General features: G+C 31.4%; 2 protein-coding genes across 2 annotated transcripts in view; one reads left to right on the top strand and one right to left on the bottom strand.

Annotated features, from left to right (window-relative positions):
* Positions 1 to 9,734, top strand: part of LOC139520974 (uncharacterized) — a 44,196-nt gene extending 34,462 nt beyond the window's left edge. The window contains exon 12 of the mRNA XM_071314094.1: positions 8,113 to 9,734. Within this exon, the coding sequence (XP_071170195.1) occupies positions 8,113 to 8,696 (584 nt within the window). The 3' untranslated portion in view covers positions 8,697 to 9,734. The remainder of the gene's footprint in view (positions 1 to 8,112) is intronic.
* On the bottom strand, positions 763 to 3,463 carry LOC139520977 (acanthoscurrin-1-like). Its single transcript, XM_071314098.1, has 2 exons — positions 3,402 to 3,463; positions 763 to 1,333 (listed from the first exon to the last, which is right to left on the bottom strand). The coding sequence occupies exon 2, from the start codon at positions 1,324 to 1,326 to the stop codon at positions 871 to 873; it is 456 nt and encodes a 151-aa protein (XP_071170199.1). The 5' UTR covers positions 1,327 to 1,333; positions 3,402 to 3,463; the 3' UTR covers positions 763 to 870.
* Positions 9,735 to 16,365: the final 6,631 nt, after the last annotated feature.

Here is a 16,365-nt window from a genome sequence, read left to right as displayed (position 1 = left end):
TAAACGTACATAATATATTTAGGGACTCCTACAATAGTCGTATTTGTTTATCTTGTAAAATGTTATTTCAACAGTAACTTTTAATATTTTTGTGGCACCTTGATCATTGATACATGGATGCATTTATTTATTTGAACAATGTGTTTCCCCTATGAACAATGACTTTAAAACCTTATAGACATCCTGCAAAGGATATAAGCATACGATCAATTTAATTGTTTGCTGACTTATTTCAATGGGGTTTTAATGATATTAAAATATTGGTTTTTTGTGTGTCCATTAGAATGTCAGGGAAAATCAAAATGAATGGTATCTGTGACGTCATGAATATAAAGTACATAAACTTAAAAAAAAAGGGGGATATATTTCTTATCTTGTCATTCAATTTGTATTGACTATGATTGAGGGTGTGGTTGGGGTTGAAAGATTAGAGAATAAAACGTGCAGAATAATTGATCAACAAATGCAAAGATTCAAGAACATAGACCACAAAAATAAAGAAAACAGAATAATGGGGTGTTGAAATATAAAGAATAGTAATAACATCTAAAAAGTTTTAGGAATATAAAATAATGGCTTTAAACATTATAGAACGCATAACTCCATTTGATTGACCTCCAATCAGAACCTCGTGATCATTGTGATATTGGTAAAAAATAATATTTGATATTGTAGTTAGAAAGGGGAGTGGATGATTAGACCTTCTTCTTAATTCTTTTTGTGAAATTTACATGTGTGTGACGCATAAATAAAAAAAAAATGAAAACACATTTTGTATTTGCAAAATATATCTACATATATTGATATGAAGATTTAACTTCAACTAGTGTCCAATTTGCCTGAAACAGTACAGACTAAGATTTCCTGAATTTAATAGTATGATCCTTTTCCTTTAAGTACAACACCTCCGTATCCACCTCCGTATCCACCTCCTAGACCCCATCCTCCATATCCACCTCCGATACCCCATCCACCTCCTTTGCCCCATCCTCCATATCCACCTCCAAGGCCCCATCCTCCGTATCCACCTCCTAGACCCCATCCTCCGTATCCACCTCCTAGACCCCATCCTCCATATCCACCTCCTTTACCCCATCCTCCGTAGCCACCTCCTAGGCCCCATCCTCCATATCCTCCTCCTAGTCCCCATCCTCCATATCCACCTCCTAGGCCATATCCTCCTCCTTTGCCCCATCCACCTAGTCCTCCCCATCCACCTACATATCCACCACCGTATCCACCACAGCCTTTACCCCAACATTTGAGGTATGAGGCATTGGTGCAGACAGCTGCCAATAGTAAACATAGAGCAATGGAGAGCTGCATGTTGTATCTGAAAATATATGTATATAGCGTATATATAAAATCTAATTTATGTGAAACAATTTCTTATTATTTTAAGTTAGATCATGACAGCTTTGTTTTATGACATTATATTAGTGTAATTTTTTTTAAATTTTGGTTATGTTTTCATTTTGAGAAATAAGAATTAAAGAACAAATTAAATGGGTATATTTTTCTTCGTGTTAGCATAAATAAATGGAAATGAAGGTGATACATCAATGAGACAGCAACCCAATGACACAAATGACCAACAGACATAAATAGGGTAGCATGATAACCTTTTAGAAATTTTGAATTGAATATTAGGTAAAAGCAAACAAAAAATGTTAATAAAAACTTAAATATCTATATGATTTTTTGCTTCAATAAAACTCAGGATTACTAGACATAAGAAAAACAAAACTAAAGCTTAGCAAGACTTCCTTTTGAATCCCCCTCTGCATAAGGCGCCAATTCCTAATATATTTTTATGGATTATAAAAATTTATGTAGGAACGCTATTATAAAAATTTGAGGAGCAACATGTTGTTTACTTTTATTTTGAATAAACCAGGATTTGAAAATAAGCCTCCCCTCTTTAAAAATAAAAAAAATTTAGGTTTTTCTGATTCTATTGAGAATTCTTCAACATTTAGAGGGTGGTGAAGGTTTGGTACCATTAAAACGTTTAAATCTGCTGCAATTGTTTGCAACTATCGATAGTCAGGAATCTGATGTTCAGTAGTTGTCGTTTGTTCATAAGTGTTTCACGTTTCTCGTTTTATATATAGATTAGACAGTTGGTTTTCCCGTTTGAATGATTTTACACTAGTAGTGTTGATGCCCTTTATAGCTTACTGTTCGGTATGAGTCAAGGTTAAATGTTGAAAACCGTACTTCGACCTATAATGGTTTACTTTTATAAATGGTGATTTGGATGGACAGTTTGTTCTGTGGCCCTCGTACCAAATCTTTTATATGTTTTTGTTGAGAATTGCTCGTATCTTTGAGTGCAAATGATACAAAAAATATCTTAGAACTGATAATAATATAAATTAAGTATCAATTTTGAAGAACAAAATTTATGAAAAATAGTTGAGGTTACAGCACCATAACACTTGTTTTTTCTGATCGCCTTGTGACCAAATGAATAAGCTACTTTATAACCCATAGTATTGAGAAAGAACAGATATATTCGGAAAGTTTTTGTAGAACGGATAAATCACGAGTTATAGTTGTATAGGGAGATATATCATTTCTCCTGGATCTTAAATATAAAGCTACCTTTATTTTTATTGAAAGTTGAAAGGACGCTATACGACTAATTCGACAATAAAAATAAAGGATTAGCAGAGCAAACATCATTTTACATGTTATATCGGGGATTTTCTAATTGGAGAGAGAAGTGACACCATGTACTATATAATGGAGGAAATTAAAAAAAATTATTTTCAGTTGAAAATAAAACATGCAAAATAATAGTGGGACATTAATTTAATTTTGTTTCAATTCATAAATTGTTATATGAATAAATTTGTATCTTACAGTATAAACACATAGCTATTTAGATATTTGTATCTTTGACTTTTAACACACAGCTGTTTAGCTTTTTGTAAAAAAAAATGTGTGCCTTTTTAGGTTACTTTATCTTAGATTTACTCAAGTTTCACCATATCAATTTAGTTTCGTTTAATCTGAATATTTTTATAACAGCTCTTTATAAAATTAAAATAGTAACAACTGCGTATTCCAGGAAAATAAAATAACACTGATATACAAATGTTCGTAAAGTAGTATTGTAGGATAATTTTTGTGGTTGGCCTATCCTTTTAAAGTTATATATTCTGTAATATATAGGTCTTATTCTCATAAGTCGTATTGTAATTTTGAAAAGAAACTATACTAAACCGTATTTTAAAGCAAATAAAATACCATTGCCAAAAATATTAATATTCAAAGGCATCTAAATAAATAGGGATTATTTTTTAAACATAAAAATTTCGCAAGAGAATTAGAAGAAATGTAATTTATTTTTCAAATGTCATAGAAAATAAATAGATATCAATAAGATTACATACCTTGTGTAGGATGGGAACGTTGTGTGCTCTCATCGGTGTCCTGTAGGAGTATATATACTGGACCATTCATTGTAAGATTGATGAGGATTATATTTCAAAATTGTCATAATTTTACCAAAAAAGGCAAAAGTCATCATAATCTTGATTTATGACTTTTATTGATGTCAACATGCATAAATATTCATTAATTATAGCATCATTTATCATATATGATGAATACTGTCTTTAGTATAAAGATAATTATCATAATAACCAATTAGGGTTCTTCTAGCCCAGAATTTAAATTACATGTGGAAATTGTTACATCACCTGGTTCAAAGGCTTCTCACAGATCGTAGTTTTGAAAACCACATTGCTGTTTATATAGAACACGGCATTTTGATTGTGCTTCTTTAAAGTGACTTATATCAATTTCTCATTTGGGTAACATTTTTCGCATTCAATTTTGGAGTCTTAAAGGAAGAATAGATCCCTGTTTAAAAAAGTCTTGGTAGAGATATAAATGTTTAGTATCAAGACTTTCAATGATATGGGTCAAATTACCATGTCCAAAAGCATGTGGTTCAAAATACATTGACTTAGAAAGGAATTGCAATATATTGTCTGATAACATATTTTATTTGATAAGGAATTTTATTGGTGCATTATTTCAGTCATGCGAAATAAAATAAAAAGCAGACTTATAGGCTACGGCTGTTTAAAAACACTGCCTTTTAAAAGTTAGATAATAGTCCATAACAGGATTTTCACAAAAAAATGAAGGGGTATCAGTCAACGGGACAGGATACGATAACGTGTCAGATGTATGATAAGTCTAAATATTTCAATAATTTGAAGTTATAACACCTAACCTATGGTGGGGGGTAAAATTTTCCAAATATATTTCTCATTCCAGATGATTATTATTACTAAAATAATAAGGAGAAAATGCTATGAATATTTGAAATTCTGACAACTAAAAAGGGGGGAGTAAATTTTTAATTTAGGTTCAATTTCACTTATATATATAGGACAGTCCATTTTCATTTTGGTAAACAAAGACCTAAGGGTAAAATTTATAATTTTCTCTAATGACTGCATACGTCAACTTAACCACCAATATGCCTTTTATTTGAAAACAGATAATTATTTAATATATGGGTACTTAGTTTGAAATTAGGTTAATATGATATGTGATGAATACAGGCTCCTTGAAATCCCTTGGTTTTTTTGTGACATAGCAATTTCACCTATCAATTATATGATAAAAGCACAGACTACAAAATGCTAGTAAACGTTTTATCTTTTAATCTGCTGCATTGTAGTTTAATTTTTTGTGTAATTGTTTGTGATTTACATTATGTTCATTCTTTAAGTAGATTTTAAATGCACTGTCTCAGCCCAATGAAGTTTTTGAAAATGACAAATTATGCTTATAAATGTTTGATAAATACTTTTGGGAATATTTTTTTTATGATAAACTATGGATGTTTTTACTTTATCATTTCGTTTTATGGGTCAGAAAGTCTCACACTGAATAAAAATCTGTAGGTATGTTGTATGTAAATCGATTTTTTACTAGTACATGGAAAAGTATTAAAGGTAAATTAATACCGAGAAAACCCATAAACATTGACATACACTGGTGAATTAAAAATAAACTAATTACAAATAGAATTATACCTCTGTTACTCGAAAGGGATCAAGTAGTGATGGCGGATTGTATCATCCTTCCATCCCACTTTATTATTCGCTTCTTCTCCTCAAACAAGTCACAACCTTGTGTGAAACGTTTCATGCAATTATTGGCACAAGAAATACTTTTACACTTTATATTGTTTTACTTTATCCACCTAATTTTTGGGGTTTACTTTGCCACGCCATTGACCTTGTCACATCTGTTTATGACAGTACACATTATATCCACTTAAAGAATCTTTCTCATAATCTTCCCAGTATAATGCCAAGGACTCCGAAAAGGGCTAAGGGAAACATTGTATGAGCTTTGCTTGACATACCTTTACTTTAACTCGAAATACTTTCCCCATGTAATCATTAAACACAGAAGACATTATTGGATTATATATTACTTAAGGGATAGTATGTTTGTAATTACACCTTATGTAAGAATCCTGGGTTTTAATTGGTTGATAGCCAGTGTATTTTTCACCAATTTACTGTTATCAAATGAATATCGTTAATTTTTAAACGCCGCCGGGGTATATGCAAAAAGGATATGCCTTTTTTACCCTCTCTGCCGTGGTATTTGCCAAAAGAAATACTCTATCCGACTGGACGCTTGTAACGTCACGATCATCAATGCGTTTTTAAACATTAACATTCGGTGTAATTAAACAGATATAGCATGTTCTTGAGGGGTATTTGCGAGTCTTGAGAAAGAATTTCCCTCGACTTACGGCTCGCGAAATTTAAAATTCTCTCGACTGCTATTTTTCGCAAATACCCCTCCTTAACATGATATATCTGTTCATAATTTCATTGAGGAAAAAAGAAAGAAATTTGAAAGTTTTAAAACAGTCGACCAAATAATTAGATAAAATACAATTGATCAATTTCAAAATATAATTATAATGAAACATGTTTGACACATTTTGTTTTTATAAAAACACCAATAAAAGGTGATGAGGAATATATATAACATGTATAAGTGAGACAAAAATCTAAACACCAACAAAAACAGGAAATGAAAGAATTTACATTTTCAGAAACTGAAGTATGAAAAGCAGTGTGGTAATAAGTATTTCACAACGATTTCACTATCAACCTTCATCATTTTGTGTACTTTAATACTGATAATATTTAACCCTAACAGCACATACTCTTTCCTGTTAACGCTAAAAATTGTAGTTGTGTGGCAATACAACAACAGCACCAAATGTAAGGATATTAAAGTATTCTTTCTTTGGAATAGACTGAAGTATTGACATTTCTGATGTAATTTATTAGTTTCTGGAAAGTTTTTATTTTTTAAAGCGATATGTTTCTCCATTAGTATCTTAGATACTAAAACACATGTACTTGACCTTAATTTTCGCTGTTTTATTATCAAAACTGGTGATGGGATTGATATACGGTATTTACCTTATCCGTCCACCAGTCCGTCTGTTCGTTCAACACCTTTTTCTGTCACACATTTCTCCGGTACTACTTAAAATGACAAAAATTCTTTATATTGGGTCAGTAGCTTCACAGTGATTAGTTTTAAAGCATGAGCTCTTTAAGGATCTGATGAACAATCATTATGACTCACAAATGTACTGTTTGTCGATACTTTGAATCTTTCAATATGTTGAAGGCACCTTTAAATTTGTCGACTCACTTTTCTCAATAACTTCAAAATAGAATGAAATGGAATTTGGTCAGAGGAAGAACAGTAATAAATAATGACGTCTATACCTTATTTTCTATCTGCTAGACACCTAGTACTTCCTGTTTTTAGATACTTTCAATTACGAGTTGGGTATAGAAAGCCCTACAACATACGCGTTCGTGATATAGTATTTATTAATTTGTTATTTCTGTAAATTTAAGACATTGATTGTCTTTTTTCACTTTCAAGTAATTTTTTTAACAAATGTTTTCCGTCTGGATGTAATACGCATGTTTGGCTTATAATAAAAAAGAGAGAACAGATTTTTTTTATCAGATTGTTACTAATATTCAAGTAGGAATGAATTTTTATCAGATTGTTATTAATATTCAAGTGGGAATGAATTTTTATCAGATTGTTACTTATATTCAAGTAGGAATGAATTTTTATCAGATTATTATTAATATTCAAGTAGGAATGAATTTTATCAGATTATTACTAATATTCTAAGGTCATAACGAACTTATATGAAAGCTGACCTATGAATTGAGCTTCAAAATGCGAAGATATTACTACATTGGGTCATGCATATCAAGAGGGTGAACTAAAAAGTCAGATTTTCAATTAATAGTATACATAGCTGTAGCCGTTATATTAGTTTTGACTGTAACTGCTTTAATGTCTTTAATACATAGCTGACGCTTAGAATAGTTAATGATAACAGCCGTCTTACATTATATAATGATTCATTTTGAAAAAAGAACAGAACGTACATTTATTGGAGAAAATTGAGTTTCTTTCAATGCATTCCTGACTTTTTAAAGAGTTAGGTACTGTAATAAGATGATTAAATCTGGAAAATTTCTGTTTATCAATGTAATTTATGAGTTTCGCTCATTGATGGTTGCCGTTACTTTTATCTATATTTGGAAACTCCTAAAATACACGTCATTTGGACTCTATTGATAAAAAGTAAACTTACAAAAAATACCAAAAGTTCAAGGCACATTCAAAACAGAGACTCCTTTAACAGAGGCAAATAGGTCAAATAAAAAAGGATAAAAAAATAACTGTCATATTTATGACGTGGATAGTTGACTCATTGACAATCATACAAATCTCTTTATTCTATAGTTTAGTATATTTTTTGTATCTTTTCGTAGCCCATAACATTGAGGTTCGGCTATTCAAAGGTTTCTTATTCGGTCTTTGGAATCACCAAATTTTTTATTTTTGTTACTTTCTGAATAACTTTATCCTGAAATAAACCAACAAATTCATCATTATAGGATAAAAAATATACATATTTAGACATAAAAATTTGTCGATTCTATGAATTTATTGTTTTTAACATTGGTATTTTTTAACCACCTTCACATGTCTGTTGTTTTATCTTTACAGACTGTTCTCTGGTAACTGAATCACAGGTCATTCTCCTTCTGGATACAAACAATAACCAAACAAGAGAAGATTACAACAAGCGTCTCACAGCAATCCGACGAACAGTAGAACAAATTAAAACTTACAATCCTGATGCAAACATAGGCATGTTTTCATATTCGGACGAATTGGAACAAGTGTTTACTTTATCATGGTCTGCTGATATCGATGAATTAATTTCCGCTGCATTGAAGGTCAGGATTGATATAGGGAAAACAATTTCAAATACAAGTCATGCTTTAAAACATATACGAGAAAGTAACTTATTCAACTCATCACGAAATCTCGTTGTGTTATTCTCAAACGCGAGATGGAACAATCTTGATGAAATCGATCTGGAGATTCAATTATCAAAACAACAAGACATCCACATCTTTGGCGTAGCAGCAGGGAAAGATTGTGACAAGGATAACCTTGCTGGTGTTTTAAACGATCCTAGCTTTATGTTTTATGTTGACGATGACGATTTAACTTCCTTAAAGTCACTAGCATCAATTACAAAGTATAATAATTGCACTGATGACATTTTTAAAAAGCGACAGTAAAATGTCAGATTTATAGAATATTTAGAACTCATTTACCGTCATACCCGGTCTATCTATTTCTAGGGTATAAGAGACTTATATTGATTGTTTCGTATGTTACTTTTAAACATTAAGCTCAAAATTATTTTGTATCGATTTGTTATCTGTTTTTTTTATAAATTGTTTTGGAAAAATTAGCTTTCACTATCAATGTCGATGTGAAAAATTCAAATATCGTCTAAAATATAGTACCCCAAAATGCAACAGCTACCATACATAAAAAATAACTCGTAAATAACCTGTAATTCAGTGATCGTCGTTTGTTGCTGTGTAACATTTTTTTTTCGTGAGGAAATATTTTGTACATATATAAGACCGTTAGCTTTCTCGTTTGAATTGTTTTACATTTGTTATTTCGATTCATTTTATAACGACTATTCGGTATTGGATTTTATCATTGTTGACGGTCGTTTGGTGACTTATAGTTTCTTTGTCATTGGGTCTCTAGTGAAGAGTTGTCTCTTTTGCAATTATACCCCATCTTTTGTTATATCAATGGTATCTCTAAAGACAGATACAGGTGCCTCTAAATCGTCATGAGTTCACAGACTGTGTGCCACAATGGTTGATCACTTCTGACTATATACATGCACTATAGAATTGATATGCATGTCAACAAGGAAGTGCGGACTACTGGGCTGGTGCATTGGCGGATCTATTTGGGGGTTGGTGGGGGTTCCGGGGGTTGGAACCCCCTCCATTTTTTATGGCCGCTCAATGCATTTGAATGGGGGCATATAGTTTGAACACCCCCCTTTTGTCCCGGGTTGGAACCCCATTTTTTAAAATGGGTAGATCCGCCCCTGCAGTGGTGATACCCTCGCGGACGAAATGGCACCAGCAGTGGCATCGACCCAGTGATGTAAATAGTTATCAAGTATTAGGATCATAATTTAATACACCAGACGCGCGTCTCGTCTACATAAGACTCATCAGTGACGATCAGATCAAAATAGTTATAAAGCCAAACAAGTACATAAAATAAAATGTATAACTTAAGTACCTTTCTTAGTTATTCAAAATGAGATGAAGTTAATTTCCTAGACGATTCAACTATATTTCTAAGATACTAATAGTTTAAGACGAATTGGTCACGTGGTTTTAGCTCATCAAGTAATGGGTTAACCACATCAAAGAATGACAGGACCACATCAAAGTATGATAAGACCACATCAAATAATGAAACAAACACATCAAGTAGTGTAAAATCGTCAAATTTTGAAACATCATTACGTAGTGTTAAAACCATATAAAGAATAGACAAATCATCATTACGAAATAACAAAACCACATCATGTAATGAAACAACTACATTACTTTAAGTCACATACACATCAAATAATGTTAAAACCACATTGACTAATGACACAACCATATTAAATAATGGTGAAACCACATCGAGTAATGACAAAACCATATTGAGTAATGACAGAACTATATCAAGTCAATACGAAACCAGATCGTGTAATATCGAAATATCATTAAGTAATGACTATTCCATATTGAGTTATATTAAAACATCATTACGTTATGTCAAACCCATATTAAGTAAAGACAAAAGACCATTAAGTAATAATAAAACGACATAAAGTAATAACAGAGTTCCACATAAGACATCTGTGGCGTTCCATAGTAATAAGTAATTAACAACGATTTGACCATCAACCTTTATGATGGTGTGTACCTTAATACCGATATTATTTTGCCCTGACAGCACATTTTCCTGTTCTTGAACGCTTGAAAATCTGGTTTTATGTCATACAGCGCAAAGTGTAAGGATAAGGTATCTTTGGTGAAAATTGAAATTTCTTATATAATTTATTGTTTCTTGGATATATGTTATTATTAAAGGCTGTTTGAAATGATTTTCCATTGCTGTCTAAGAAACAAAAACGCATATACAAATATATACTTGACCTTAGTTTTCACTGTGTTTAATATCATTAGTGGGGGACTTAAGTCAGGAATATGACTGTTGTTGTACATTCGTTTGATGTGTTTTATCATTTGATTTTGCCATTTGATTAGGGACTTTCCGTTTAAAATTTTCCTCGAGTTCAGTATTTTTGGGATTTTACTTTTTGCATTTACCGTGTCCGTTTGTTCATCTAACAAATTGTTCTGTCACACTTTTCTCTGGTACTACTGAACAGAATGATGTTATATTTGGTCAGCGGCATGACAGTGCTTTTTTAAGATCTGACGGACAATGATTTCCTGTTTCTAGATACTTTTGTATTTTTCAATATGATAAATTAAACTTAAAGTTTTCGTCACATTTTCCGCCAGAACTTCAAAAGGGAATGAGTTTGAAATTGGTCAGACGTATAACAGGAACGAGTTGTAACGTGTATGCCCTTGTTGTTATTTCTGTTAGACACTTTCATCTTGCTTTCTTCTACTTTCAATTACGAGTGGGGTATAAAAAGCACTTCAACAAACGCATTCTTGATATAGTATTTATTAATTTGTTATTTCTATAATTTGATTTTCGTTATTTAGGTAAATCTAAGACATTGATTTTATTTTTTCTACTCTATCAAGTCAATTTTTTTAACAAATCTTTTTGCGTTTAGATTTTACTTGCATGTTTGGCTTATGATAACAATGAAGGAATGTATTTTATATCAGACTAATATTCAAGTGGTACGTTATACATTCAACACTCAGTGATATTGTTCTACCTCATTGTTTCAATCATAGAATTGTAGTACCTGTCAAAATATCAGTACATATGGTCAGATGATTAGTGATTTGTTGTTTTGTGTGGTAGAGTACAATAATTTGTAATAAACCACCAAAAAAACCTGGAATAAATTAAACCAAATAAAAGCAGTTGTCGTATTTTTTTTATGATCATTCAAGATAATGAATCTATTCATCAATTAACGAAATAGTACAAACTGTATATGTAATGTTATAAGTGATTTGGATAATACATTATGCGACTTACGTAAGCACCTATTATCGCACTTTTGTCAAACAAAAAATAAATTCACAGTCAAACTTGTATATAATCCTAAGGTCATGATGACCTTATATGAAAGCTGACCTATGAATTGAGCTTCAAAATGCGAAGATATTACTACATTGGGTCATGCATATCAAGAGGGTGAACTAAAAAGTCAGATTTTCAATTAATAGTATACATAGCTGTAGCCGTTATATAAGTTTTGACTGTAACTGCTTTAATGTCTTAAATACATAGCTGACGCTTAGAATAGTTAATGATAACAGCCGTCTTACATTATATAATGATTCATTTTGAAAAAAGAACAGAACGTACATTTATTGGAGAAAATTGAGTTTCTTTCTATGCATTCCTGACTTTTTAAAGAGTTAGGTACTGTAATAAGATGTTTAAATGTGGAAAATTTCTGTTTATCAATGTAATTTATGAGTTTCGCTCATTGATGGTTGCCGTTACTTTTATCTATATTTGAAAATTCCTTAAATCCACGTCATTTGGACTCTATTGATAAAAAGTAAACTTACAAAAAATACCAAAAGATCAAGGCACATTCAAAACAGAGACTCCTTTAACAGAGGCAAATTAGTCAAATAAAAAAGGATAAAAGATAACTGTCATATTTATGACGTGGATAGTTGACTCATTGACAATCATACAAATCTCTTTATTCTATAGTTTAGTATATTTTTTGTATCTTTTCGTAGCCCATAACATTGAGGTTCGGCTATTCAAAGGTTTCTTATTCGGTCTTTGGAATCACCAAATTTTTCATTTTTGTTACTTTGTGAATAACTTTATCCTAAAATAAACCAACAAATTCATCATAACAGGATAAAACAATATACATATTTAGATACAAAAATGTGTCGATTCTATGAATTTATTGTTTTAAACATTTCAAATTTTGTATTTTTTAACCACCTTCACATGTCTGTTGTTTTATCTTTACAGACTGTTCTCTGGTAACTGAATCACAGGTCATTCTCCTTCTGGATACAAACAATAACCAAACAAGAGAAGATTACAACACGCGTCTCACAGCAATCCGACGAACAGTAGAACAAATTAAAACTTACAATCCTGATGCAAACATAGGCATGTTTTCATATTCGGACGAATTGGAACAAGTGTTTACTTTATCATGGTCTGCTGATATCGATGAATTAATTTCCGCTGCATTGAAGGTCAGGATTGATATAGGGAAACAATTTCAAATACAAGTCATGCTTTAAAACATATACGAGAAAGTAACTTATTCAACTCATCACGAAATCTCGTTGTGTTATTCTCAAACGCGAGATGGAACAATCTTGATGAAATCGATCTGGAGATTCAATTATCAAAACAACAAGACATCCACACCTTTGGCGTAGCAGCAGGGGGGGATTGTGACAAGGATAACCTTGCTGGTGTTTTAAACGATCCTAGTTATATGTTTTATGTTGACGATGACGATTGCACATCATTAGGGTCGCTACCAGCAATAACAACATATTATAATTGTACTGATAACATTTTTATAAAGCGACAGTGAAAGGTCATTTTTGAATAGTTTGATGAAATTTGGTGTCATATCCGGTATAATTGGTAGGTTTAAAAAACATTTGCTGATTATTTTGTTTATAGTTGTGAGTTTATTATTTTAAAGTCTTTATTGCCAATACTGGCATTCAATATCAATTTATATGGAAAAAAATCAAGTTTTGTCTTTAGTGTCATCCATGCTCTTCAACTTCGAACTCTATTTGGTTATTTTAAACTATTCTGATACAACCGTCACTGAAGAGTCTTTTAATTTGTAGAAACTCAAGTCTGGAGTTACAAAAAATCAATTTAATTAGTAATATCTATATGCGTCTGTTATCATTAAACAAAAATAATTAAATAACATCTAGGAAGATACATGCAGTTAATCGTCCTGAGTTTATACAGTGTGCATCTAAAATAATTGCCGCGACAGTTTTTCAGTCACCTCCGACTATCTTTACATACATTTTACTGCATCTGTCATAAAAAAATACGAGCACAACATCGTGACAACATATTTGTTGAATTTAGAGTAGCATTTACAACAAGTTGTCGGCATTCCTATGGTAATAAACTTCTTGCTCCTTCTAGATAGCGCGTGACTTCTTAAGCCACATGTGGAGCAGGATCTGCTTACCATTCCGGAGCACCTGAGATCACTCACAGTTTTTGGTGGGTTTTTTTTGTTGCTTAGTCTTAAGTTGTCTTTGTTGTGTCTTGTATACTTTTATTTGTCTGTTTGTCTTTTTTTCTTTTGCCCATGGCGTTGTTAGTTTATTTTATATTTATGAGTTTGAATGTCCCTCTGGGATCTTTCGCCCCTCATTTTTAACAATGCAGAAGGTGTTTTTCAATTATTATATTTAAGACTATATCGTACAGTTATATCATCTAAGGTACTCAAACAAACACCATAACGAGAAGCATGTTTATTTTTTTAACCAAAATATTCAAATCAATATATTTAGTAACCCAGATTATGCGTGTGTGTGTCAAAAGCTCCCGGACATAATCGGTGAAAACTGAATTCGGGTTCAAAATCCACTCACAATTAACATGTATATTTAGTTTCTAGTTGATATGACCACAATATTACAGTAACTATCATAACCAAATACGTAAACCTCATAATATGCTATATATATGTCAACCAAACATCAAGGTCAAACAGTAGTTTTACATGTAAGCTTTTGCTTAAACTAGTATGTGTCGATACAATGTCCCTAATGTCTCTTTTTAAACATATTTCATGGTTTCGATTTTTGGAAAGGAAATTTATACAACATGTACAAACATAAAAAAAAACATGAAACAATAATTTAAACGAGGCAAGGCAAGCATGACATAATATAAAAACGTTTTTAGGTTCTTGTTTTGAGATCTAGCGATAGTTTTTATAAAGGCTCCTATTGATTTCTATTGTATACTTTGAGGTTATCTATATAGTTTTGAATACACGGATCTAAAAACTTTTTTGAAACGGAATAATCACAAACTAAAACTAACAGATGAAAACTACAAAACTGTCTTTAACGGTCAAAGCTCAATTCGATATCAAGATTTTAAAGACTATCAGAACGAAATAATCGCTCAATTATAATGCTCCTGACCTTTTAATGTGTTTTTTTTCAGTTTTTATCCCGTTTTACCGATCAATTTATTAGAAAAAATGTACTGAATTAAGTCAAAGTGTGTTTGTTGGTTAACTTTTTTTTTAAAGAAGATGTGGTATGATTGCCAATAAGACAACACTTCACAAGAGACCAAATGACACAGAAAATCATACAATTATAGGTCGCCGTACGGCCGTCATCAATGTGCGACCCCATCCCACAAAGTCAGCTATAAAAATAGCACCGAAATGACAAATGTAAAATAATTCAAACGAAATAACTAATAGCATAATTTATGTACAAAATAATGGAAAAAAATATGTGACAAAGCAACTAACGACAACCACTGAATTACAAGCTACTGACTTTTGACAAACACATACATAAAGAGGCGGGGTTAAACATGGTAACAGTGACAAAACTGTCCCCTAACCTTGGACAGTTGTGTATTATACACTAACACATGTTAACAGGAGTATTACGACCGTAAAATGTATTCTTGTCTTTTGTATTGCTAATATTAAGTGTCTATATGCCTTTTCGTGTTCTTTGTTGACATATTTCATTGTTTTTGTAGTGATTGAGATTAAAACACAATGTTGACTGCCGCACCCCTATTTGTGACATTTTCACCTATTATGTATGTTTATTTTGTCCACAAAATATTGTTTATATGATTGAATTTTATGCTACTGTCAAACAAGTGAAATTACATACAAGATGTTTAGCTAGCTATAAACTCAGGTTGAGTCCACAATGTTCTACATAAGAAAATGCTGTACCAAGTCAGGAATATGACAGTTGTTATCTATTTGTTTGTTGTGTTTAAAAAAATTTATTTAGCCATTTGCCTAGAAACTTTCCGTTTAGAATTGTCCCCAGTTTCTTTATGTTCGTTATTTTACTTTTGAGTCCTTAAAAGCATCTGTCTCCACAAAATAGATGTTCCATAACCTTCTTCAACATGTGTTTTACCACAAATAGCTTAGGATGTACACTAAGACCATTTTTGTCATAAATGATTTTGGTAAACCATGATGGACTTAAAATTGCGTATTAACTAAATCAATTCGTCCACGTGAATTCGGTATTTGCTTACAATAGTGTTAACAGCAAGTCCAAAACCTGATCAAAACAATAATGTATGAATGTCAGAGACGCTGATCGTAGAAATGTATATATGATAAGCTATACTTTTATTTCTGTATATTTAGTTTAATTTCTTTTGCTATTCACAAATTTTAATGTGTTCGTCAGATATTTAAGATTTGTTAATTTTTATTTAAGATTAATTACCACCATCCCCATCCTATGTTAATGTTAAAGTAGTAGGAGCCTTTTAACAATTTAAACTTACTGTTCACTTGAACTTTGTTTGAAATTTTTTTCTATATTTAATTTTTATCAACAAACGATCTTTGAACTATTGATAATCCCTGAAATCATATTAGGGAATTTGTAAAATAATTATTGAAATGTTCATTGATTATGTAGAATCATTGGTAATTTTCAAGGATTG

Source organism: Mytilus edulis, chromosome 4 (assembly GCF_963676685.1).
Source record: "Mytilus edulis chromosome 4, xbMytEdul2.2, whole genome shotgun sequence".
Classification (NCBI taxonomy): domain Eukaryota; kingdom Metazoa; phylum Mollusca; class Bivalvia; order Mytilida; family Mytilidae; genus Mytilus; species Mytilus edulis.
This window is presented reverse-complemented; position numbering and strand designations above follow the sequence as displayed.

Coding starts and splice junctions, on each gene's coding strand:
- LOC139520977 (XM_071314098.1), bottom strand. CDS start 1,326: ATGCAGCTCTCCATTGCTCTATGTTTACTATTGGCAGCTGTCTGCACC.